The sequence below is a fragment of the Nelumbo lutea genome, chromosome 8 (genome assembly GCF_056320005.1).
Source record: "Nelumbo lutea isolate HS-2025 chromosome 8, American lotus-T2T, whole genome shotgun sequence".
NCBI classification, from domain to species: domain Eukaryota; kingdom Viridiplantae; phylum Streptophyta; class Magnoliopsida; order Proteales; family Nelumbonaceae; genus Nelumbo; species Nelumbo lutea.
In genome coordinates this window covers 59568211-59594572 of record NC_142691.1, presented here as the reverse complement: position 1 = coordinate 59594572, position 26362 = coordinate 59568211, and the positions used below count along the sequence as shown (strand labels likewise).

At 40.7% G+C, this 26362-nt stretch overlaps 1 protein-coding gene across 2 annotated transcripts in view; it reads left to right on the top strand.

The window, feature by feature from the left end:
* Positions 1-26362, top strand: part of LOC148844441 (histone acetyltransferase HAC1-like) — a 74294-nt gene that overhangs the window by 12258 nt on the left and 35674 nt on the right. Inside the window, exons 5-9 of one of the 2 annotated variants that reach the window (XM_088960103.1) lie at positions 14416-14683; positions 14795-15229; positions 15407-17292; positions 18706-19002; positions 19080-19358. In XM_088960103.1, coding sequence (XP_088816229.1) covers positions 14416-14683; positions 14795-15229; positions 15407-17292; positions 18706-19002; positions 19080-19358 — 3165 coding nt within the window. Of the gene's footprint in view, positions 1-14415; positions 14720-14794; positions 15230-15406; positions 17293-18705; positions 19003-19079; positions 19359-26362 lie in introns of both variants that reach the window. The other variant, XM_088960102.1, reaches the window with a different exon arrangement.

The window sequence follows — 26362 nt, the reverse complement described above, 5'->3', positions numbered from 1 at the left end:
GAACACGACAACTTTTGCTCACTCAGGTATGGCTTGTCTGGCATCTACACCCAATCCCTGGATCATTGACTCTGGAGCCTCTGATCATATGACTGGAACTCCAGGTGTGTTTTCCTCCTTGTCTCATTGCTCAACATCACAATCTGTCACCCTTGCTAATGGTTCCACATCCTCAATTTGTGGTGTTGGTAATGTTGACCTAGATCCTGTATCCCTCTCATCAGTTCTGTATGTTCCTAAATTGCCTTTTAACCTTATGTCTGTTAGTAAGCTGACCAAATCACTTAACTGCTCTATTACCTTTTATCCTTCTATGTGTGTCTTTCAGGATCTCAAGACGGGGAGGAAGATTGGTGGAGGGCATAAAGCAGGTGGACTGTATTATCTTGACGGTGGTGGTGGTAGAACTTCAACAGCTCTCCAGTCATCTCTTTCTCCTCTCCAGTGGCACTGCCGATTTGGTCATCCGTCGCTCAAAGTCTTGAAGTCCTTGGTTCCGTCCTTGAGTCAGCTTTCTGTTTTGGATTGTGAGTCGTGTCAGTTTGGGAAACACCTTCGTGTTCCCTTTAGTTCTAGGGTTGATAACTGTGTGTCGAGTCCTTTTTCTTTAGTTCATTCAGATGTTTGGGGTTCTTATAAAGTAATGTCATATAATGGATACAGATATTTTGTCATTTTTGTGGATGATTTTTCAAGGATGACGTGGTTCTATTTAATGAAAGAAAGAAGTGAATTGTTTACCATTTTCCAAAAATTTTATGCTGAAATTCGTAACCAATTTGGTACCCATATCAAAGTTTTTCGTTCTGATAATGGCCGCGAATATTTATCCTCATCATTTTAGGAATGCATAGACCAACACGGCATTATACATCAGACCTCGTGTACCTACACCCCACAACAAAACGGGGTGGCTGAGAGAAAGAATCGCCATCTCCTTGAAACAGCAAGATCCCTAATGCATCACATGCATGTTCCCAAACCTTTTTGGAGTGATACAATGCTTACCTCTTGTTTTCTGATTAATCGGATGCCCACGTTCATCCTTGATGGTCAGTCCCCGTTTCAGGTCTTGTTTCCCTCTTTGTCTCCGTTCCCTCTTACGCCGAGAGTTTTTGGGTGTGTCTGTTTTGTCCATCATCTGGGTCCTGGGAACGACAAGTTTGATGCCCGTTCTATGAAGTGCATCTTCCTTGGCTATTCTCGGACCCAGAAAGGGTATAGGTGTTACCATCCTGGTTCTCGACGGTCCTTTGTGTGTGCTGATGTCAGTTTCTTTGAGTCTATTTCGTTCTTTTTGGGGTCTGGTGATGCTTCTTCCTTCTCATCACCTCCTCCCCTTCCACTTCCCGTTGTCGATCCTCAATTTGTTCCAGTTGCGACCAAATCCTTGCCTCCGGTGCCACCACCTGTTGAACGCACACCTATTCGTCATGTGTATACACATCGCCCACGTGCACCGGCTACTACTCCTCCAGCTACATCTCCGTCGATGGATTCGGCATCAGAACCCCACTTGGCATCTGAGATTGATCTACCCATTGCTTTGTGGAAAGGTAAACGTACTTGCACCCTTCATCCCATTTCTAATTATGTTTCTCTTACTTACCTTTCCGCTTCCCATCGCTAGTTTGTTACCTTGTTATCATCAGTTATTGTTCCTAAAGATGTCCAGGAAGCCCTTGCCTCTCCAGGGTGGTGCTGTGCCATGGAAGAACTCTCAGCCCCTCATCATAATCATACTTGGGACCTCGTTGCTCTTCCTCCCGGGAAGCAAGCTGTTGGTTGTAAGTGGGTTTATACGGTTAAGTACCTGCCTGATGGTAGTGTTGAACGCCTGAAAGCGCGATTAGTTGCAAAAGGGTACTCCCAAACCTATGGCATTGACTACATAGAGACCTTCTCACCGGTTGCTAAGATTGGGTCAGTTCGTGTTGTGATCTCTCTTGCAACCATGTATGAGTGGCCACTATATCAGCTTGATATCAAGAATGCCTTTTTGCATGGTGACTTACTCGAGGAGGTCTACATGGAGCAACCTCCAGGGTTTGTTGCTCAGGGGGAGGATGGTAAGGTGTGCCGACTATGGAAGGCTATATATGGGCTTAAACAGTCTCCTCGAGCATGGTTTGGTAGGTTCAGTGAGGTGGTAAAGAAGTTTGGCATGAAACAGTGCAAGGTTGACCATTCTGTATTTAGTCATGACTCTTCAGGAGGAAAAATACTGTTGGTGGTGTATGTAGATGATATTGTTATTACTGGGAATGATAACATTGGTATTGATAGGCTGAAGACTTATCTGCATGATCACTTTCAGACAAAGGATCTGGGTAAACTAAAATACTTCTTGGGGATAGAGGTAGCGAGATCCAAGTATGGGATTAATCTGTGCCAGAGGAAGTATGTGCTTGATTTGCTGGATGAAACAGGCTTGTTGGGTGCCAAACCAGCTGAAACACCCATGGACACAAATACCAAGCTAAGTAGTGATATGGGTGAAGTGTTTGAAGACCCTGGCAGATACCGACGACTTGTGGGCAAACTGAACTACCTAACCATTACCAGACCAGACATCTCATTTGCAGTTAGTGTGGTAAGCCAGTTCATGCAAAAAACCTCTGACTCCTCACTGGAATGCGGTTCTGAGAATTGTGAAGTATCTAAAAGGGGCCCTGGGTCGCGGTTTGATATACAAGAGTGGGGGAAAACTTGAAATAGAAGGGTATTCTGATGCTGATTGGGCCGGTTCTATGTCTGATAGGCGGTCTACTACAGGCTATTGCACGTTTCTGGGAGGTAACCTGGTGACATGGAAAAGTAAGAAGCAGACGGTTGTGGCAAGAAGCAGTGCAGAGGCAGAATATAGGGCTATGGCGCATACCGCTTGTGAGTTAGTGTGGCTAAGGAACCTTCTACAGGAAGTAGGGTACAACATTAACACTCCAATGAAGCTCTACTGTGATAATCAGGCTGCGGTTCATATCTCCTCGAATCCAGTGTTTCATGAAAGAACCAAGCATATTGAGGTTGACTGTCACTTTGTGAGGGAGAAGGTGCTGAATGGAGAGCTAGACACTACACATGTTAATACAGGAAATCAATGGGTTGACTTATTTACAAAAGGTTTGAGTCGGGGAAGTGTGGACTACATATACTCACCAGCTTGAGGGGGAGTGTTAGCGTAGGGGTATTTCTGTCTTTATACCTAGATTGATGTTGCTGATCTGTAATGTTGTGTTGAAATATGTGCTCTTAACTTAAGTAAGGGCACATAGGTCTTTTCAGTTATGTTTTAATATTAATATAAATTCTTACTGGCCGAATGGGAGAGGACAAATTGACTCTTTCAGTTCGAACCAGAATTCTCTCTTCTCTCTTTCTCCCTTTCTCTCTTTCTCTATCATTCTCTCTTCTTCTACATAACTGAACTCAGTCAGGCCAAACTCTAAGGCAGACCTGAATTCTAACACACATCAACTGTTCATTTATGTCAAATAAACTAGGAGATAATATGGGTGCAGAGATTGAATGGTTGACAAGGAGCATGGTTATAGAGACACAATTGATGTAGAGATTGTCAAATGGGTTATCCGATGTTTTATCTATGCAAGGGGTTAGCAGGAATCGATTATATTGGGCTTGCTTGTAATAGTTGTAATGATATTGAGGTGGGGTAGTAGTCACTACCCTTCCTAAGGGCTGTATGTAATTTTCCACATTTATGATGTTCATTAATAAAATGTTTCATTTACTTATCCAAAATACTAGGAGATAAAAAGGAAATTTTACATAGAAGTGTCCCAGACACATCATCCATTTAGTATAGTCCATGCAACACTGACCTGTCCCAACTTATATGGAGACAGATTAGTTTTTTTATGTGGTAATAATGCACTCCAATTTATGGTGGTCGACTCCAAGTTATGTTTGCAGATCCAGTTGCTAACTCCTTTCCTGGTGCGGAAAATGATCCTTGTGCAGTGGGAAAGAAAGGAAGAGAGAGGGGAGTGGTTCTGGAGGAGGAAGAAATTATGGGGACGGTCTTAGAAAACTTAGCACTGTTTGTAGAGTTGGATGAACAAAGCGATAAGAGAGAAGTGGGGCCTGGAAACCAACAAAAGACATTGAAGTGGGGAAAGATTACCTGAAGCCAAGGATCAAGATTTCGATACGATATGCCCCGTATTGGGCATATTGTATCATATCTTTTGGTTCCCAATACACCTGTTTACAGGTGTTTTCGGAATTTTTTTTTAAATAATATATATAATTATATTTAAAGCTGAAATTTAAAATCAAAAGAAAATAAAAAAGGGGGGAGTATCGTTAAAAGTACCAATACACCTATGCTGATACATGGAGGTGTATCGATACTTTGTGCTTGAAGCAAGGTAGTGAAGAAGCAGATTATTACCTTTCTAAAAAAGACATAAGAGTTCTAAAAAAGAATCAATTAAGAAGTTTGGGATGAGGAAGATGACGGGCAGGGCACGACGTTTGATCCTGAAGACTAGCCAATGTATGAAGGGGGGGGGGGTTCTCAGTCTTTCCTTTTGTTAGTTTTGTGTCTTTGTAAGCCTTGCTGTATGGGGGGGGGGTCTCAGTCTTTCTTTGGTTAGTCTTGTGTCATTGTAAGCCTTGCTGTTGTTGGTAGTGGGTTCGGGTGTTATCTTAACACCCCTGTTAGTGCTGTAATCTGCTTTTTATTTTATCACTAAATTTTTTCTTTTATTCTTCAAAAAAAAAAAAAAAAGAAAAACAAAGAAAAAGGAAGATGAATGAAGTTGAGAAACTGGCCTGTGGGGTGTCATGATAAAAGCGAGAGTAGGAAGAGAGAGAAGAGGAGAGGCAAGCTGTAGTATAGGGGAGAAGGTTAGGGGTCTTAAAAGATTATAATGAAGATCCTCTGTTGGAATGTGAGTGGTTTAGGGAATGATAAAAAAGAAGATTGATAAGAAATGTTTAAGGAAGGAGAGACTGGATATTTTAATGTTACAAGACACAATGCTCTTTGAACTAGATAGAAGATGGATAAGGAGTATTTGGAGTAGCAGAGGGTTGAGCTGGGGAAGTGTGGAGAAATGGGGAAGTGGATTGTCAAGAGGAATTGATTGGTCAATTCTCAGTCTCTATAAAAGAAACGAATGTGGGTAATGGAAGGGAATGGGTCAATTATAAAAAAAAAAATGAAAAGGAATGCGTCTTAACAAATGTGTATGGCCCTAACTCATATCGAGAAAAGGACTCTCATGGGAAGAATTAAGTGCAATTAGGGGTTTATGGGAGGGACGTTGGTGTTTGGTGGTGATTTTAATGTAATAAGATACACAAATGAAACAAATAACCCAAGCCGAGTCATAACCACTAGTGTGAGAAGGTTCAATGAGGTGATTGTGTCCTTAGAGTTGAAGGAAGTCCCTATACTACAAGCCTCCTTTACCTAGTCAAATTTCCGGAAGTCTCAGTGTGCTCTAAGTTGGATAGGTTCCTTTTCACTATAGATTAGGAGGGGTTGTGGGGAAATTTAGTTGTGAAAGCATTCCCCAGGGTAACCTTTGATCATTTCCCTTGTTCCTAAATAAGGAAACCTTCCTTGGGGCCCATACACCCTTTAGATTTGAAAGCATGTGGTTGGAAGTCCCTAAGTTCAAGGAAAAGATAAAAGAGTGGTGGAGGGAAAGTGGAATTAATGTGAGGAAAAAGGGAGTGAGATTCATTGGAAAACTAAAGAGGTTGAAAAAAGGTTAAAAGATTGGAACAAGCAAGAATTTGGAAGATTAGATGACTCATAAAACAGAATTCTAAAGAGGATATTTTTTGAAGATAAATAAAAAAAGATATTTTATTGCTAAAACGAAAAAAACAATACAACATAGTTAAGTGACAAGATGTCACCCCCTCCTGGTTACAGCAATGAAAGCTACAAAACAAAAAAGAAACACCATTTCAGAAGCAAGTCAAATCTCAGTACTCCTTTCAAGACTTTAGAGTAGACCAAAATTTAGCTCCAAAGTCTTTTTTCTGCAGTCGTTGAAACTCTGGAAGCAATAGCACCCAGCCAATAACTGTTGAACTAATAGCAGCTACCAACTCTTCCATTCTTTTCTCTTTCTCCTTAAAGCTCCCTCTGTTTCTTTCCTTCCATATTTCCCAGCAAACAGCAAAAGGAATGCAAGTCCAAGGATCTTGATTTTAACTCCACCTTGAATTCTTCACCAGCTGCTGAAAATCTCAGTCTGATCAGCCAAAGGACTCCTGCCCACCTTGAATAACTTGAAAAATAGGATTTAGGAGTGTTAGTCAGAAGGAAGGAATAGAAAGGTGGAGTCTAAAAGTGCACCTAGAAGAGTTGTTGAGGAAAGAAGAAATTTCTTGGAGACAAAAATCTTGGTGTAAGTGGCTCTTGGAAGGAGATGGTAGCACAAAAGTCTCTCACTCCCTAGAATATTGGAGGAGGACATCATTGAGGTCTTTGTGGATCATTTTAAATCAATTTTTGCCACAATAGGAGAAGGGAACCTTGATGAGTAGGATTTGGTCTGGGACTGAGTGCCTGAAACCCAAGCAGCTCTTTTAGAGAGGAGTTTCAGTGAGGAAGAGGTCCATGACATGGTGTTTTCTATGTAGAGATCTAAAGCTTCGGGCCTTGATGGTTTCTCTATGGATTTTTGGGAGATTATAAAAGATGACCTGATGGATGTCTTTGTTGAGTTTCATCATATCGGGGAAATATCACTGGGAGCAAATGCTGCAAGAAGCTAAAGCTCCAAAGGATTTTTGACCTATAAGTCTCATAGGGAGTCTCTATAAGATTTTTCTTTTTTTTTTCTTTTTTTTTTTTGAGAAAAAGAGTTAAACTTTATAAAAGAGAGAAAAGAGAGTACACAAGATGATGTACAAAGGCTAGTCACACACAGGTTACAAAGGCATTATACTATTACTATAAAGTTTTCCCTGTGAGCACCAGACTTGTCTAATTTATCTGCTACAGAGTTTAAAGTCCGGGTAATCCAGATTAAAGATGCATTCAAGGAGTATAACAGATCTCTAGCCTCATCTAGGTAGTGAGCCAGTCTCCAAGGTCCTCATGTTTTCTGTGGCAATGACAAGGGAGAGGGCTAAGTCAAAGGGGCAAACTCTACTAGAACACGGTGGCCCAAGCAGTCATGTAGGGTGTTTCATGTTTGGGAAGAATCAAACAACCACATTTTTAATAACAAAGCTAGAACCTTGGAAGACCTAAGCTCTCATATCTCTCACTTATGCAATTTGTGGATGCTGGATTTCAAGATGTACAAAGACCTCTCTCTAAACATGCTTTAGCAGAACCTGGTGGAGCTGCTGTTCTTCACCTAGTTCTATAAGAACTACTAACCTTCCCTAGTCAAGGGAAGAGGAGGAGGTGACCTTGTACTTTGATGGAAGTGCTCTAGGGAACCCAGGTCTAGCTGGTTGTGGTGGTGCGTTTATGAGGAGGGATGGTAGTCCTTTGTGGTTCTTTAGTGGACCATTAGGGACTGCAGACTCTACAACAGCTGAAGTCGTAGCAGTGTTAAATACTTAAATGGCCTCCGTATCACAAGAAGACTAGGCCTGACCAACCTGATTGTCGAAGGTGATTCTCTATAAGATTATTACCAAGTCTTGGCAAGAAGATGGGAAACCATTTTGCCAATTGTCATCACTTAGAACCAAGGAGCTTTTGTAGAAGAGAGATAAATTGTGGATCAAATCCTAGTGGCAAATGTGTGTCTGGCAAAGAAAAGGAAGCTAGGAGGGGAGGCCTTAATCTATAAACTAGATTTAGAAAAGTCTTATGACATGATGGATTGGTCTTTCCTTTTGGGCTTATTGGAAAAGATTGGGTTGGGAGAGAGATGGGGAATGTGGATCAAAGGGTGTATTAACTCAGTACACTTTTCGATGTTGATAAATGGAGTGTCTAGGGACTTCATCCCGGATAAAAGAGGTTCGAGGCAGGATGACCCCATTTCCCCTTTCCTTTTCACTATTGCTGTGAATTTATCAAGTAGATTGATCGTCAAGGCTGATTTAGGCAATTTGATTAAGGGCTGGAAGGTTGGAAGAAATGAAATGACTAACTCACTTGTAGTTTGCAGATGATATAATCATTTTTTGTAAGGATTGTGATGAGGCTAGAATGATGAATCTAAAAGTTTTAGTGCACAATTTTCCGAGGATCTTGAGTTTGAAGGTTAATTGGGGGAAAAGTTGTGGCAGGTATCAACATGAGAGAGGACAGCAACAATTAATGGCAGGATACTCGGTTGTGATTTGTGAAGGTAAAATATGGCCCCTAGTGTACCTTGGCATGCCTTCGGGGCTGGGGGGTTATCCAAGAACAAAAGGCTTATAGCAACTTGTTATAGAAAGATTTGTGTTAAAAGTTGGCTATGCGGAACAGGAACTATGTATCTTTGGAGGTAGAATCACCTTGATCAATCTACCTTACCCAACCTGCCCACTTCCTTCCTTTCTACCTTTAGACTAGGTAAAGTGGCTAGGAGCTTAGAAAATAGTGTGAGAGATTTCTTGTGCAGAGTGATGAGAAAAAAGACCATTTGATAAAATGGGAACGAGCCAATAGAGAGGATTGGGTATTGGTAATTTGGTTAAGAGGAATATAACTCTACTAGGTAAGTGGCTTTGGAGATTTCCCTAGAAGGTGATAGGTTGTGGCACAGGGTCATTGGAAGTATTCATGGATTGTTGGAATGCAAAATGTGCGCCTCACACTTTATCATGTTCCCCTTGGAAAGTGTTAGAGTACACAAAACAGGGGTATTTTGGTCATTTGGGTTTATATATTTGAGAGTGAAAGGTCTGTTTTATTCAAGTTTAAGTTGTGTCCCATCACTTATGAGGGACAATATGGTCTTTCTTGTAACTATGTTATTTGAGATAAATACAAGTGGGTTGACTAGAGAGAGGACTGATTTTCCTCTACTGGCCGAACCCTTCTTCTTCTTCTCCTCCTCCTCTTCTTCTTCTTCTCTACTGTAACTTAGGACTAAATAAGGTTTTCACATGGTATCTGAGTGCATGTAACAAGTTCAGATCTGCTCGTCTTGCTCTTTTATTCTGGTTTACCCAGTTTTTTTATCACCTCCTCTCTAGGGTTTTGCAGATTTCTCAAGAACCATTGGGAGATTAAGGGAAAGGTTGGAAAGGAGTGCTCGTTTTTCTCTGTAGGAGGCCTTCATGCCTTCGGTTTGTGGTGCAGTGGCTGTTTGTGGTGATTGGTAGGAAGCTCTCTATTTGATGGTGTGAAGAGAGCAGGTTCGGGTGAACAGTGTTCAACTGAGTACAAGTTGGTTCTGCAGAGTGCAGTGTAAGTGTTTGGTTTAATGGCTGAGTGATTTCAGCCCTTGTATTTGGTGTGTGAATGGTTCTGCAGTGTGCAGTATAGGTGTTTGATTTAATGACTGAGTGATTTCAGCTCTTGTATTTGGTGTGTGAGTGGTTCTGCAGTGTGCAGTACATGTGTTTGATTTAATGACCGAGTGATTTCAGCTTTTGTATTTGATGTGTAATGTGTATTTGAAGAAGGTGGTGGTACTGAAAGTGAGATAAATTTTGTGGAAGTGCGTGAGGTTGTGCTGAATATTTGAAGGTGAAAGTGATTTCTTTTTGAGGTAAGGTGACTTAGTTAAAATGGCATCGATTAGAGATGGGAATGACAATAAAACAGGTGTTGTGATTTCTCCAAATTACGTAAATGTTCAAATGACATCTATTAAGTTGAATGGTGAGAATTATGTGCCGTGGGAAAAATCTGTGGAGGTGTTTTTAAAGGCCAAGAAAAAAGTAAAACATGTGAGAGAGGAGAAACCCTCCTCTGATTCTCTAGGGTTTAGTGACTGGGAACAAGAAGATGCACAAAAAATGACATGGCTATGGAATAGCATGGAACAAAAAATTAGCATAAACTTTATGTTCCTAGATACAGCTAAAGAAATCTGGGATCATGCTAAGAAATGTATTCCGGGCAAGACAATACAACTAGGATGTATCAGTTATACCAAGAGTACTTTAATCTGAAGCAAGGCAGTCAAGGCTTGGAGGAATACTATGCAAGTCTGAGGAATATCCGAAATGAGCTCAATGTGTATCATCCTCTGTCACAGGATGTTCAGATTCAACAACAACAACGTGAGCAACTTGATGTGACAAGGTTTCTAGTGGGTTTGAAGGCTGAATATGAGCCTGTCCGAGCACAAATACTGGGGGGGGGGTCTGCTATTCCCTCACTTGAAGAAGTTTTTGCCCGCCTTAGGAGGACATCTATTAAGTCTATAGAGCATTCTTCTCTCTCATACAGATCTGGTTTGTGGTGACTAGAGGGGCAGACCGTGGAAATAGAGGTGGTGGTGGTGGTCGTGGACTTCTAGGTAGCTGTGGTGGTCCCATGTTTAGCCGTGCTGGTGGCCGGAGTAGAGGTCGGGACTCAAGGGGAGGTCGTGGTAAAGGAAGAAGTAATGCCCCTAGGAAGTATACATACTGTGGATTAGAGGGGCAAACTGTTAATTTCTGCTATGATTTACATGGTCCACCCAACACTTAGGCTAACCATGCTGTGATAAATGGTAGTGGTACAACTACTGAAAGTCAGCAAACTGACCCGATCCCCTCCACATCTACTGGTGTTTCTGGGAAGGAGATGGTGGGTGTACCCCATGCAGTATATGAGCAGTTCCTTCAGACATCTTCTCAGTAGAACACAACTACCCTTGCCCATTCAGGTATGGCTTGCTTGGCTTCCAAGCCTTCACACTAGGTCATTGATTCTAGAGCCTGGGACCCTATGTCTGGGACTCCTAATGTATTTTCTTCTCTTTCTCGGTCCTCCACATCTGAAACAGTTACTCTTGCTAATGGTTCTACATCTCTCATCTGTGGTGTTGGTGATGTTGATCTCTCCTCCTTGTATTTATCCTCTGTTTTATATGTCCCCAAGTTCCCCTTTAACCTTATGTCTGTTAGTAGATTAACCAAGTCACTTAGTTGTTCCATAACCTTTTATCTCTCTTCTTGTGTGTTTTAGGATCTCAAGACGGGGATGGAGATTGGTGGAGGGCATGAGGCAGGTGGATTGTATTACCTTGATGGTGGTGGCCCTCCAGTAGCTTTTCAGTCGTCTCTTACTCTTCAATGGCACGACAGACTTGGTCATCCTTCTCTCAAGGCTCTGAAGTTGTTGGTTCCTTCCTTGAGTCATCTTTCATCTTTGGATTTTGTGAATCATGTCAGCTTGGGAAACATCATAGAGTCTCTTTTAGTCAAGAGTTGATAGTCATGTCTTGATTTTTTTTTCTTTAGTTAATTCTGATGCCTGGGGTCTGATCAAAATGATGTCATACAATGGATATAAGTATTTTGTAATTTTTGTTGATGACTTTTCAAGGATGACATGGATTTATTTTATGAAAGATCGCAGTGAATTGTTCTCTATTTTTCAAAAATTTTATACTGAAATACATACACAATTTGGTGTTCATATTAAAATTCTTCGCTCCGATAATGCCAAAGAGTACACCTCAATACCATTTCAGCAATACTTAGAGCACCATGGGATAATTCATCAAACTTCTTGTGCCTACACCCCACAACAGAACGGTGTAGCTAAATCGAAAAATCGACATCTCCTTGAAACTGCTCGGTCTTTGATGCTTAATATGAATGTACCTGTTTTCTCATCAATCAGATGCCCATGTCCATCCTTGGAAGTCAATCCCCTTTCTCGGTGTTGTTTCACACCTTGTCTCCGTTTCCTCTCACCCCAAGAGTCTTTGGATGTGTTTGTTTTGTTCAAAACTCGGGGCCTGGTTTAGACAAGTTAGATGCATGAGCTACTAAGTATATCTTCCTTGGCTACTCAAGGACTCAGAAAGGGTATAAGTGCTATAACCCTAGCTTCCATAAGTCATTTGTGTGCTCCGATGTCACATTCTTTGAATCGGTTCCTTTTTTCTCGAATACTGTGGTTTCTTCTCCTTCCCCCGTAGTTCCTCTTCCCGTCCCTGTTGCGGATCCCCTTCTCGTGGTTTCCAATCCGGTTGTAGATTCACCTCTCGTGCCAGTTACTACTGATATGCCACCAATAAGACAAGTGTATACTCACAGAAGAGCACCGACCCCTCCTCCAATTTAGCCCTTGTCGACAGATCCTGTCATTGCTTCTTCTCCCTTGGACCTTGATCTTCTAATTGCCCTACAGAAAGGTAAACGCACTTGTACTTTCATCCTATTTCACACTATGTTTCAGCTGCTCACCTTTCTGCTTCTCATTGGAACTTTATATCATTGCTATCATTTATTTCCATTCCCAAGACTGTCCAGGAAGCCTTTACCTCCCTAGGGTGGCGGCAAGCCATGGAAGAGGAACTCTCTGCTCTACAACACAATCACACGTGGGAACTCACTGCTCTTCCTCCTAGTAAGCATGGTGTTGGGTGTAAGTGGGTCTACACAGTGAAGTATCTTCCAGATGGCAGTGTGGAGCGATTGAAGGCCAGGTTAGTGGCCAATGGCTATTCTCAGCTCTATGGTGTGGAATATATGGAGACATTTTCTCTTGTGGCTAAAATTGGTTCAATTCTGGTGTTGATTTCATTAGCTGCTATGTATGATTGGCCTCTTGTGCAACTTGACATAAAAAATGCTTTCCTACATAGTGATCTCATTGAGGAAGTGTATATGGAGCAACCGCTGGGGTTTGTTGCTCAGGGGGAGGGTGGTAAGGTTTGTAGACTCAAAAAGGCAATTTATGGACTGAAACAATCTCCACGCGCATGGTTTGGCAGGTTCAATGAAGTAGTGAAAGACTTTGGGATGAAATAGTGTCAGGTAGACCATTCTGTGTTCAGCCATGACTCAAAAGATGGGAAAATCTTGCTAGTGATGTATGTGGATGATATTGTCATAACTGGGAGTGACAATAATGGGATTGACAGGTTGAAGAAATTCCTACAGGACCATTTTAATACGAAAGATTTGGGTAACCTGAAGTACTTTTTGGGAATAGTTTGGGTGGTTGGTTTTCCAATCTGTTGTATTTCACCTCATTTATAATTTAATAAATTCCCTTTCCAAAATATAGGGTTATAGTTTAATATAACCCTATATCGTGCTCTTTTGCTGCCAATATTTGGAACCGGGTTGTTGCACTATTTGGGTGCAGGTGGAACTTGCCCTCCGTAGTAAAGCTACTGTTCATTCCGGCTGCCTTTGAGAGATTGACAAAAAGAGGGAAGCTAATGTGGAAATGTATCAGAGCCACTACCTTGTGGACTTTATGGGAGGAGAGAAATGCTAAAATATTTCAAGAGAAGGAAAGAAGTCTTGCTGAAATTAAGGAATGCATAATGACAAAGACAGTCTCGTGGGTAAAATCTTCACACTTGTTTGCAGATTACTCGTTTGATGACTTAAGGAGAAACTGGGCAGCAGTGGCTTCTACAGTCTCCACAAAGAACAAATTACAAGCTGAATGGGAATCCCCACCGGATGGAGTGGTAAAACTGAATTTTGATGGTAGCTGCCAAGGTAACCCAGGGCCATCTGGAATAGGATGGATTCTGAGAGACAAAGGTAGCAACATGTTGTCTTTATTTTCAGGACCAGTGGGTGTTGGTGATTCTGTAAGGGCAGAGATACTAGCAGCAGTACAAGGTATACAGATGGCCAGTCAACTTGGAGTGAATAATTTGATAGTAGAAGGGGATTCCAAGGTAGTAGTGGGCTGGTTGACAAGTCCAGAGACAACTTGTTGGGGCTACAGGGATCTGTTAAAGAAAGTTAAATGGCTGACAAGGAATATGTCAGTCAGTTTTCAGTGGGTCAGCAGATCAGCAAATGCAATGGCTGATTCTTTGGCCAAAGCAAGGGGTGTCAAGGGAAGATCTGTTTTGGGCCACTTTGTAACTGTGTTTCAGGCTTGTGTTTGTTTAGTGTTTATGACTCAGTCCTAGGGGGAGGTAACACCTCGTGCCTCTTCCTAGGCTGAATGTACTACTATTTTTTGAATTAATAAAACTACTCTCATTTATCAAAAAAAAAAAGAAAAGGAAAAATAAAGCCCTCTTGTTTATTGTGGTCAACTGAGAGGGAGAAGTTGACATTTCTCCCATTCAAATCATTCCCAAAATCCCCTTCCTGGTAGCAGCCATTACCATATTCTGGTTTCAGAACATTTACTATTTTTTCTGTTTCTTACCTTCCCTCCAATATTTGGTTGTGTAAAAAACTGACATGAAACCATTTGATTTCTAGAATTGTTATCCATATTATAAATTTTATTCAGTAAATGTTCATCCACATACATATATCAAAAGAAAAAGTTCATCTGCATACAGATATGTTCTTTCTTCTGACTTTGCCTCTTTGTTACATCAGGAGGAGTATATGAACTTGGATACTTTGGAGCTCCGCTTGCATTCTTTGATAAAACGTGCACCTGCAAATAAGCACAACCAACAAATGTCATCTTCTCCATCTATTGGCATGATGATACCAACCCCCGGGATGCCACAAAGTGGAAACTCAAACCCAACAGTTACCTCCTCTATAAACAATTCAGTGGTTGCTGGTAGTGCTTGTGGTACCATAACACCAAACACTGTTAACTCAAACAGTTTGCTGCCCTCCACCAATGGGTCATCAGGTGGTATACATAGTGGTTCTTTCAATATATCTGATGGTAAATCCATCTTAATTGCATAAATTAATTCTATTGACTTGGCTTTGTCTGAGGTAACCTTTTTATCTTCTGCAGGATCCCTACCTAATGGATATCAGCAATTGTCTGCAAATGTCCCCATTGGATCTGGTGGAAATAACATGATTTCATCAATGGGTGTGCAAAGAATAGCAAGTCAAATGATTCCTACACCTGGATTAGTTAGTAACCAGTCTAACATGAATTCTGAATCTTGTAATAGTGTTGGAGGATTTTCCAGTGTTGAAGCTACTATAGTCTCACAGCAACATCAGCAGCCAAAACAGTACATTGGTGGTCAAAACAGAAGTGTTTTGCACAACCTTGGAGGGCAAATGAACACTAATATGAGATCTAGCTTGCATCCAAAGCCATCCTCTTATCAATTTTCAAATGGAGCTCTAAATGGCGGGATGGGGTTGGTGGGGAACAATATACAACTCATCAATGGGCCTGCAGCTTCTGAAGGCTATCTGACTGCCTCTTCCTATGGTAGGTCACCAAAACCTTTACATAAGCATTTTGATCCTTAACGTCAGCAACAATTAATGCAAAGTATATATTTCTTTCCTCTCTCTTCTCTGCACACGCATCTGGTATGCAAGGAACAAGAGAGTTTGCCATTTTTTTTCACTTTTTTAATTTCACTTCTCCCTTTTCTTCCAACAGCATTGTCCCAGCAAATGAATCCTTCAGGAAGTGATGGATATGGGATTAGCGCTGCTGATCTATCTGGGCCAGGAAACCTTTATGGACCTACAACATCTGTTGCACCTATGATTAATAACCAAAATATTAACACCGTGACCTTGCAGTGTAAGTCAAAAACCAACTCTCCCTTGATAGCCAATCAAACAAACTTGCAGGCTATACAACAAACACCATATATAAAGGTCCAAACTACTGATCAGTCACCAAAGATGAATTTTCAATCTTCCAATTTGAACCGAGAGCATTTGTCACAGCAACAACTGCAAAAGCTTCAATCACAGCCTCTTCAGTTTCAACAGCAACAATTCCTTCAACATCAACATCAACAAAAGCAACAAAGTCAGCAGCACCTGAACCTTTTATCAAAGAATGATGTGTTCAGGCAGCCTCAACTGTCATCCAGTCTTGGTGGTCAAGCAATGCCTGAGCATGTAATGGAATCTCATAATGAAGTTCTGCACTCACAAGTTCCTGAACAGTTCCAACTTAGTGATTTGCAGGATCAGTTCCAGCAGAGTGCTTCTGAAGACCATTCCAGATGCACTCAGTTGGTCTCTCATCCTTCTGGGCCAGCAGATTTTTATCTATCAGTGTCAAATAATTCAAAGCAAATGCCACAAATAATGCATCCACACCAGCAAGTTGCAGATTTACACAGTGATTTTAGTTGCATCTCTTCTGGAGTGCACTCTGAATCACTACTCCAGGGGCAATCGCATTCTGAAAAACAGAAGTCCCACATCCCAGACCAGTCATGTCATGAGCAGCGTGTAAAGGAGTTTTGTCAAGGTGTAACAGGGCAAGATGAAGCTCAGAAGCCTCATCTATCATCAGAAGGTTCAATATCAGGTCAAGGTTCTCTTTCGAAGGGTTCTGCAGTGCGTTTTGCTTCAAGAGGTTCAGCGTGTAGACCTGGAAATGTGACACTTGAACGACAGTGGTTGAATCAACAGAGGTGGTTGCTATTCTTGTGGCATGCTCGTGGATGTTCAGCTCCAGAAGGAAAATGTCAAGCAGTTCATTGCATAACTGCACAAAAGTTGTGGAGGCATATGGCGAGGTGCACTGTACATCAATGTCCATATCCTCGTTGCCATGTGACGAAGGGATTGGTTCAACATTACAGAAGCTGCAAGGGATCAGAATGTCCTGTTTGTGTTCCTGTCAACAATTATTTAAGATCACACAAGGCACGGGCTCGTTCTTTTTCAGAAACTAGCTTATCAAATCAGATTAGTGGATCTTGGAAATCTTTTGAAACTTCAGATGTTTCTAGATTGACTTCAAAGTCTAGTCCATCGACTGGTGAAATTTCAGAAGACTTGCAGTCATCAATGAAACGAATCAAGATGGAGCACCATTCCCCATCTGTTATGCCCAAGGGTGAAGGTTCTCCTGTATCAGTGTTTCCAATGAGCCAACAGCATGTTTCACAGGATGCCCAACCCACCATTTGCCAACAGGTTGATGTTTCTATGCCTGTTAAGTGTGAGGTTATGGAAGTAAAGATGGAACCATCTTTAAGTTCTGTTGGAGGTGGTTCTCCTAATTTAAGTGAGAAAAAGGAAAATACTTTTGATGCTTGCTACACTATGAAGCCTGAGGTTGAGCTTGTTATTCCTAATGAGTCTGTTGGTGTTTCTAAGATGGATAGCATGGAAGTTGAAAAAAAGATCGATCAAGCTAAGCAAGAAATGAAGCAGGAATCTGTCATGATACCTTCTGAAAATGTTTCTGGAACTAAATCAGGGAAGCCAAAAATAAAGGGTGTCTCATTGACTGAACTGTTCACTCCTGAGCAGATTCGGGAACATATTAGAGGTCTCAGGCAGTGGGTTGGCCAGGTTAGCATATGAAACTCCTTACTATTTTAAGTTGTTTAGATCATTTGATTTCATCTTTGTGGCTAAATTGGAGGTGGGGGGAATGTGGTACATGTTGTTGATATTTTTTTTCTTCAATCGACTATTTTACAAATGGTCTTCATATACACATCCTATGCAGCACTTCAACAATTTTCTTTGTTTTTCTGTGGACTGGCTCCAAGTTGAGAATTAAGTGATGGTCTGGTTGCTTTTTCGCTTGTTTCTAAGGCATTTTTGTTTTACATTTTTCTTATAGTAAAAAGAAATTTAGGTTGTGCTTGGTTTGATAGAACATAAGAGAGAAATGGACAGTTAAGGAACAATTCAGGATTTCTGAACATAAGAGAGAAACTGAAAGTTGTGAAAATCCTTAAGAATTTTCCCTCAAAGTTCTATTTTTCTCTTATTTTCTATCAAACCAAACACAGCATTATTAAATTGCAGCACCATAAAAAAAACAGAAGATAATGAAACGTTATTCAGAACCCAAAATATCAACTTATGGCTTTGAATCCCTTCAGAATTTGATTAAAGGGTCTAAGTTTGAGGTTCTGATGCTGTAGGGTTTGGAATGTAAGGGGACTTGAGTTCCTCCTGCAGGGCAATCTGTCTGCTTAACCAACCCAAGGAAAAGTTCAATTTGTAATTTCAAATTTGAGTGGTGGTTCGCCATTAATGGTTCATGTGAGCCATACATATTGGGCTGTACCAGAGTGTTGTAGTGGAATTGTCTCTGAAAACCGTATAGGGTGGGATCCAATCAAATCGAGGTTTAAATTGTAAATCCTAAGATTGTATTTGAAACTTAAAGTGCTAAAATTATGAGAAGTCATAAAAAAATTAAAAGAATATGGAATAATCAATTATACAAGAAGTTTTGTGGATGACCATTAACTAACAACAGAGTAATAAGCATTTCCACCCTACATTTCCAATACCAAGGCAAGAAAAATGCTATAGTTGTTATTTTAAGTTGTGGTGCATATCATATATCAAAACATGAATACTTGATATTGAAATCAAAATTTCTTTTATCTGTAATTTATCATAAGTTTTAGTGATTGAAAAGAATAAAGTGCAATACAGATTTTGCCAAGCACCCTTCAACATTTATTGCTAGCTTTGCTACCTAAGCCTTTCCTTACATCCTTTATTTACAATTTCAAATTGCTTCCTGACCGAGTATCCCCCCCCTCCACCCCACCCCACACACACACAAAAGAAAAAATCACTTCTATTGACTCTTTCTAACCAGTAACCAGTGCATCTGCTCAACTTGCATGTATATTACCTTGTTTCTCTAGGTTAAATATATTTTAGTGATAGCTCTTTTTTCTGTACTATATGTCCTATCTAATGATTACTTACATTCATTTTAAATTTCCTTTCTAGAGTAAATCAAAGGCTGAAAAAAACCAAGCAATGGAACACTCAATGAGTGAGAACTCCTGTCAGTTGTGTGCAGTGGAGAAGCTTACTTTTGAACCTCCACCTATATACTGTACCCCTTGCGGTGCTCGCATCAAAAGGAATGCAATGTATTATACTGTGGGAACTGGTGATACACGGCACTACTTCTGTATTCCCTGCTACAATGAGGCCCGTAGTGACACTATTGAGGTTGATGGGACTGCTATTTTGAAGTCAAGGATGGAGAAGAAAAGAAATGATGAGGAAACTGAAGAATGGGTAAGTTGTGTGCCTTTCTATTTTCTCTTTCTCATGTTTTTTGTTCAAGACTTATTACCTTTTATTTTGATTTGCAGTGGGTTCAATGTGATAAATGTGAAGCATGGCAACACCAAATATGTGCCCTTTTTAATGGTCGAAGGAATGATGGAGGGCAAGCTGAATACACTTGTCCTAATTGCTACATAGGAGAGATTGAAAGAGGAGAACGTAAGCCCTTACCTCAGAGTGCTGTTCTTGGTGCAAAAGACCTGCCTAGAACAATACTTAGTGACCACATAGAGCAACGACTGTTTAGGCAACTGAAGCAGGAAAGACAAGAAAGAGCAAGACTTTTAGGGAAGAATTTTGATGAGGTGATTTCTTGACTTGATGTTATACTTCCTAGTTGATGGTTGAGAAACTAGTCAGTTGTCACTAACCATGTCATATAGCAATTAGCAGGTTATAAGAAACAATCTTTTTAATGAGGAATCCATAGCATGCCAGCTAACCTCTTTCATCATCATCTAAGCCTTATCCCCAAGGTTTAAAATGCCAGTCATCCAAATATAAGAAAATGTCGGAAATGTTGGAAATATTGTAAAAATTATAGACATGGTGGAAACATTGTAAAATATGCAAAATATAGAATGATATTTTATGAAATGATAAAAGAAGCATAGGCACACCTTTTTAAATTATTATCTTGTTCCAAGTCATTAAACAAGCTAAGAACTAAGGTTATAGGTAAAAGAATATGTTCTGAAGTTGCCCTGTAAACCTTAAGATTCAGAGCTTCATGAATAATGAGTTAAAAGCAAGATTTAAACTCATAGAAAATGTAAATAGTTGTAATAGATCAACCAAATAATCTATTACACAAACAAAGACTAATATGTTTAAAATGATTATTGAGCTAGTTCAACCTGGTAATCCTGTAAGTTAGGTGGACAATAATTTGTTACTTCACATATCTACAATATTATCACCAACTTATGTTATAAAACTGTTTGCTGGAACACAGTTGCCGAAGAAGAAGAGAAGAAGAAGAGGAGAAAGTTTGAGAATGGCGGCTCAAAACCTTTCAGCCGACCCTACTATCTTATATATATGTTTATCCGTGGCACTTCATCACGTCCTTTTAACAAGTAGATCCATGTGCTTTGTGAGTAGTGATCAATAAAACTGATAAAGTAACGAAAGCCATCAATAGAAACAAGAGGTGAAGGGCCCCAAACATCAGAATGAACCAAATCAAAAGGAGCTTGAATTTCATTACTAGAAACTGGATAAACAGTTCTACATTGTTTTGACAACTGACACATTTCACAAACTAAACTTTGACTTGAAATACCCTTGAACAGTTCAGGAAACAACCCTTCTAATGATGAAAATGGTAAATGACCTAGCCTAGCATGCCACAAATGTAACCTAACTATTGACTCCACATTATTCTGACTATTAGCAGCAGATGTTTGTAAGGCCGAACTGATGTCTGCATCAAAATAGTATAGACCTCCATACTCGTGACCGCTCCCAATCGTTCTCTTCGTCAATCTGTCTTGAAAGACATAATGAGTAGGAAAAAAGGTTATGCTATAGTTCAAATTCTTGGTAAGCTTTGAAACAGATAAGAGATTGAAAGTAAGATTGGGAACATGCAGAACAAATTTAAGAGACAGGTCCTTGCTTAGGTCAACCACCCCTTTCCCAGAGATGGTGGAGAGAGAACCGTCAGCAACTCTCATCTTATCTTGACTAGACAATAAGTGATAGGAAGAAAATAAAGAGGACATATGTGTCATGTGGTCAGTTGCACCGGAATCAATAATCCAAGAAGTAGAGTCAATAGAACTAGTTACACTAAAAGTAGAGACAATACTTGATCTAGCAAGGGTGGTGGAAGCAAGAGAGTTAGTCCTTAGACGGGTTAAAGCCTGACTAAGGACCTCTACCTCATCAGCAGTGAAACCCAAGGACCCGGATACGGAGGAATTAGCAGTCTGTCCCATGGGAGAAGAAGCAACTGTTGACGTGTTCTGTATGCTATCACCACTGTGACTAGTAACAAGGTTCCCACTTGTTGCTTGACCCTTCTGGTGCTTCTTGTCTTTCCTCAAGGCAGCTGGTTTCAGATGAGGATAAAGAACCCAACACTTCTTTTTTACATGCCTTTCACCTCCACAATGAGTGCACTTAAGATGCCTATTGTCTGAATACTTGTTCCCCTTTTGATTTGAAGAAATCGGGGCTGAATGTTCAACAGGCTATTCAGCTAGTTGCATTTGAGTGTCAACTTGCATCTCTTTCCTTCTGACCTCTTCATTCCATACTAGATAATAAACATGATGTAAATCTGGCATTTCATCCCTTCCCAAATTTTGAGACCTTATGCTCTCATACATTGAGTCTAAACCAACCAAGAACTTAAAGGCTCTACCCTATTCAATTTGTTTATCATGCCTCTTTTTGTCTCTGGCATTCTCCCAATCAAGAATAAGGTGGTGATTAAGCTCTTTCCACAGACCTTCTAGGGTTGCAAAATATGTTGCAACTGTCATATCTCCTTGTCTCAAGACAGCAATGTCTTGGTTTAGCCTATAAATTCTGGCATTGTTCTTTCTATGTCCATAAGTTTTAGACACTTTCTCCCAAATCCTAGCAGTAGTGGAAAAGTGTTGAACAGTCCTGGCTACTCTTGGAGTCATTGAAGCAAGCAGCTAGGACATAATAGTAGCAATTTCCTTACGCCATACTATGTACTCCACACTACCCACTTCAGGTTCCTTCTTCTGCCCATTTAAATAACCCGTGAGTTCCTGGAAAGTAATGAAGAGCATGGCAGAAACAGACCATTCATTGAAATTGTATTCGTCCAACAACACATTGGTGATCTGCAAGCTGTGCAGATTTGGATTCTACAGATTAGGACATCTCCTCCCTCTTACAATGATCACGATTGCAAACTTAGTACAAAGAATTCTGTTTCAGACTTACTGAGGTTGTTACAGTCCTGAGAACTTGTAACAGATCTGAAACCAAGAGCAACCCACCGCTGCACCTTGCTGACTTCTACTGGGCTTTGACTTCTGCTGTCGTAGACTGTAGTCACCCCTACGACCAGTACTAGGACTACCGAAATCTGTCCTCCACCTAGATCCGTTCCACACAGATCTCTCTTAGTAGCCATTCGGCTACTACCTGCTATAAGGAGTCTAGTAGGGCATCAGCTTCTGGGACAAACTCCCCTTGGGCCCTACAACCAAGGGAAACCCTAGGTATAGACCTTGTTGTGTTCTACGGTCAACCCTAGGGTTTCTTCATAGTGACCAAGATAGGGAAGAGTGAAAAAAAAAAGGAATATATAAGAGTAGAGAAGGTGGCGGCGGCTGTAACCAGGAGATGGATTAATGCTCTGATACCATGTTTGCTGGAACACAATTGCCGAAGAAGAAGAAGAGAAAATTTGAGAATGGTGGCTCAAAACCTTTCAGCCGACCCTACTATCTTATATATATGTTTATCACATAGTGTTACATGAATGGTCTAGAATGCCCCTGATTAGTGATGGGACACCTAGACAAATAAAACATTAAACAAGTTTAGGCCCAATAACTAAGGCCTAAACAAGTTCAGCCCAACCAACAAAAACTATCTCTTGTATTCCACATTGTACTGGTAGTGTTCAATGGGGAATGTGTTGACTCCAGTAAAATTTCTTGTCGCCACCCATGGGAATGGAAATAAAAATATGTCATGGAAATTATCTCTTGTACAGTTGTACTCCACATAGTGCTGGTAGTGTTCACTGGGGAAATGTCGATTCTGGTAAAATTTCATGTTGCTACCCACAAAAATGGAAATATATCTTGGAAATATTAGGGAAATTAGGGACATTTTAAACCATTCTTATCCCAACTATATGGGGTTAGCTACAATGAATCCTGTTTTGCCATTCCATTCTGTTAAATGCCCAGCTAATCACTTTGTAATTCTAAATTTTGTTGCATTGACTGTCCCTTCCAAAGACAGGATACTTGTCATATACTTGGATTTTTAATTTTCCATTACACTTCTGAAGCATATACTTGCTGAAGGATTGGGACCCACTCGTAAATGGTTTCCTCAAGTTGAATTTTGATGGAAGCAACATAGGCAACCCGGGTCCTTCTGGAATTGGGGGGGGTGATAAGGGATGAGAAAGGAATAATTGTGGGTTGTGACATTTAAAGAACATTTTACCCAACCATAAAAGATCTTTCATGAGCTTTATGGCCTAGCCATCCCCTAACCAAACAGGTCCTAGGTTATTTTCCTTATTTTTACCTTTTCAAAAAAAATTCCTAGTTTGTCTCAATAGCACCACTACTAATTATCTCTTCTGTCTCCAAAGATATTTCATGTGACATTGTATGGGGTCTCAATTTGAACCTTCCTTGTGAATTTGTTTGATTTTGATTTCCCTTTATGATTGGTATATTTACTAATGTTCATATAACTGGACTGGACATAGAACCGGAAAAGGGAGAGGTTCAGCGGGTCAGAGGTTCAACTATGGTCAAACTGGAGGTTGAACCGTGATGATGTAATATACATTGCAAATTACATAAATACTATATTGCTAAACAGGGGTCTGCTAGGGATCGGTTATTGTGCACAGCCTTGTAATCTTTATTTCTGATCACTTGTAATGTTTAGGGGAGGCTGCATCTCGTGCCTCTCCAAGGGATCCTTGTAAAGTTTTATTACTCTTAATTAATGAAATTGTAATCTGAAGAGCTATACTCGAAGTAGCAAGGAGGATAAGAGAACCACAGAACTGAAGAGAATGTCGAACTGTTCTATCCAGTCAGCCAGTCCTTTATTTATAGATGAATATGGTACAAGGTACAAGAAATTACTGGGATGCCCCTGATTAGTGATGGGACACCCAGATGACTTAAGTCATTAAACAGGATTAGACCCAGGCCCATTAACACAAGCCAAGTTACAAGATAAGTTAAACATAAGAATGGGCTAATAAGAGCTCTTATCAGTCGAACATCACTCTAACATTCTAACACTCCCCCTCAAGCTAAGCATGAATATCAATCATGTTTAGCTTGCCAAGTATGTCCCTGAACTTCGTTGATGCCAGCCCTTTAGTTAATACATCTGCAATCTGCATCTCTGGTGGAGTATAAGGCACACAAAGTTCTCCTAAAATAATTTTCTCTCTGACAAAGTGTCGATCAATTTCAATATGTTTTGTCCTGTCATGCTGCACAGGATTGTTGGCAATGTTGATAGCAGCTTTATTATCACAATACAGCTTGAGAGGACCCTTAGTCTTGATACCAAGCTCATTAAGGAGAGTCCTGAGCCATAAGAGTTCAGCAACCCCGTGTGCCATAGCCCGGTATTCTGCTTCTGCACTTGATCTAGCCACAACATTCTGCTTCTTACTACGCCATGTGACTAGGTTTCCTCCCAAGAATGTACAGTAACCTGAGGTTGATTTTCTGTCTCCAACGGACCCAGCCCAATCAGCATCAGTGTAGGCTTCAATTTCAAGTCTACTGTTTTTTCTGAATAAAATTCCTTTCCCTAGGCAAATTTCAAGTATCTGAGGATTCTTTCCACTGCTCTCATATGAGGGGCCTTTGGTGAGTGCATGAATTGACTGACAACATGCACTGCATAGGCAATATCTGGCCGAGAAAGGGATAAGTATATCAGTTTTCCTACCAACTTTTGGTACCTTTCCTTATCACAGTATTCCTCACCCATTGATTCTTGTAATCCATGGCTTGGTTCTATTGGAGTTTCTGCTGGCCTGCACCCCATCATGCCTGTTTCTTCTAGGAGATCTAGCACATACTTTCTTTGACATATGTAGATTCCTTCTCTTGATCTAGCAACTTCAATTCCAAGAAAGTATCTTAGATTTCCCAGGTCTTTGATCTCAAATTCTGAAGCTAAGAACTCTTTCAGCCTCTTCATCTCTTTCACATCATTTCCAGTAATCACCATATCATCCACATACACAATGAGTGCTGTAAGTTTGTCATCCTGTCTCTTTGTAAACAATGTATGATCTGCACTGCACTGAGTGTACCCTACTTTTTTCATGGCCAAACAAAGTCTCTCAAACCATGCCCGGGGAGATTGTTTCAAACCATATAATGCTTTCCTTAGTTTACATACCTTCTTTCCAACATCATATCCAGGTGGGGGTTCCATGAATACCTCTTCATGAAGATCACCATTTAGGAAGGCATTCTTCACATACAGCTGATGAAGTTCCCAAGAGAATTTTGCTGCTAGTGACAGTAGAACCCTGATTGTGTTGAGCTTTGCTACTGGGGCAAAGGTTTCCTTGTAGTCAATTCCTTCCTTTTGTGTAAATCCCTTTGCCACAAGTCTGGCCTTGTACCTCTCAATTGACCCATCTTCCCTGTGCTTTACTGTGAATACCCACTTGCACCCAACAGTGCCTTTCCCTTCTGGCAGGTCCACCAATTCCCATGTCCTTGCTTTCATTAGGGCTTTCATCTCCTCATTCATGGCTTCTTTCCACCTCGGATCAGATGCCGCATCTGAATACCTGGAAGGGACACATACAGAGGAAAGGGCAGACACAAAGGAATGATAGGCAGGGGATAAGTGTGAGTAAGAAACATAATCGGCTATGGGATGCCGAGTGGTACAAGAACGAACAGGCTTACGGAGAGCAATAGGAAGATCCAAATCTGAATTGAGTGAATCATAATTACCTTGGATTGTAGAGACAGATTGATCTGAGTTCAACTGGTTGCAGTCATTAGGTTGAGGGGCCTTCTTCCTTCTACTGTATGTAAGTATCTCTTTTTCTTGTTTACTGGAACCTTCAGGAGCATCAGCTGAATCTGGAGAAGCAACTGGCACAGTGGAAGTCTCACTAGGTTGACCCGGAATGTTACAGCTAGTAGTAGTGGAAGGTGATGAAATGAGAACAAAAAAGAAGGGAGAATGAGAATCCTCTTCCAACCCACTACTCTCCCCCTGAAGAGGATTCTGAGAAGACTGGAAATAGGGTTGAGACTCAAAAAAGACTACATCCCTAGTGACATATTTTTTCTTGGAGACAGGATCATAACATTTATACCCCTTCTGCGTAGGAGAGTACCCAAAAAATATTCCCTTTGTAGCCTTAGGATCTAGCTTGGTCTTCTTTGGATCTTTCACATGTATGAAGCATGTACAACCAAAAACCCGCAGGGGAAGAGGAAATTCTGGAAGAGTGGGACACAAAACAGAGAAAGGGGTCTTCATACCCAGTACCTTAGATGGCATCCGATTTATCAGGTAAGATGCAGTAAGAACAGCTTGAGACCAATATTGCTTGGGCACATTGTGC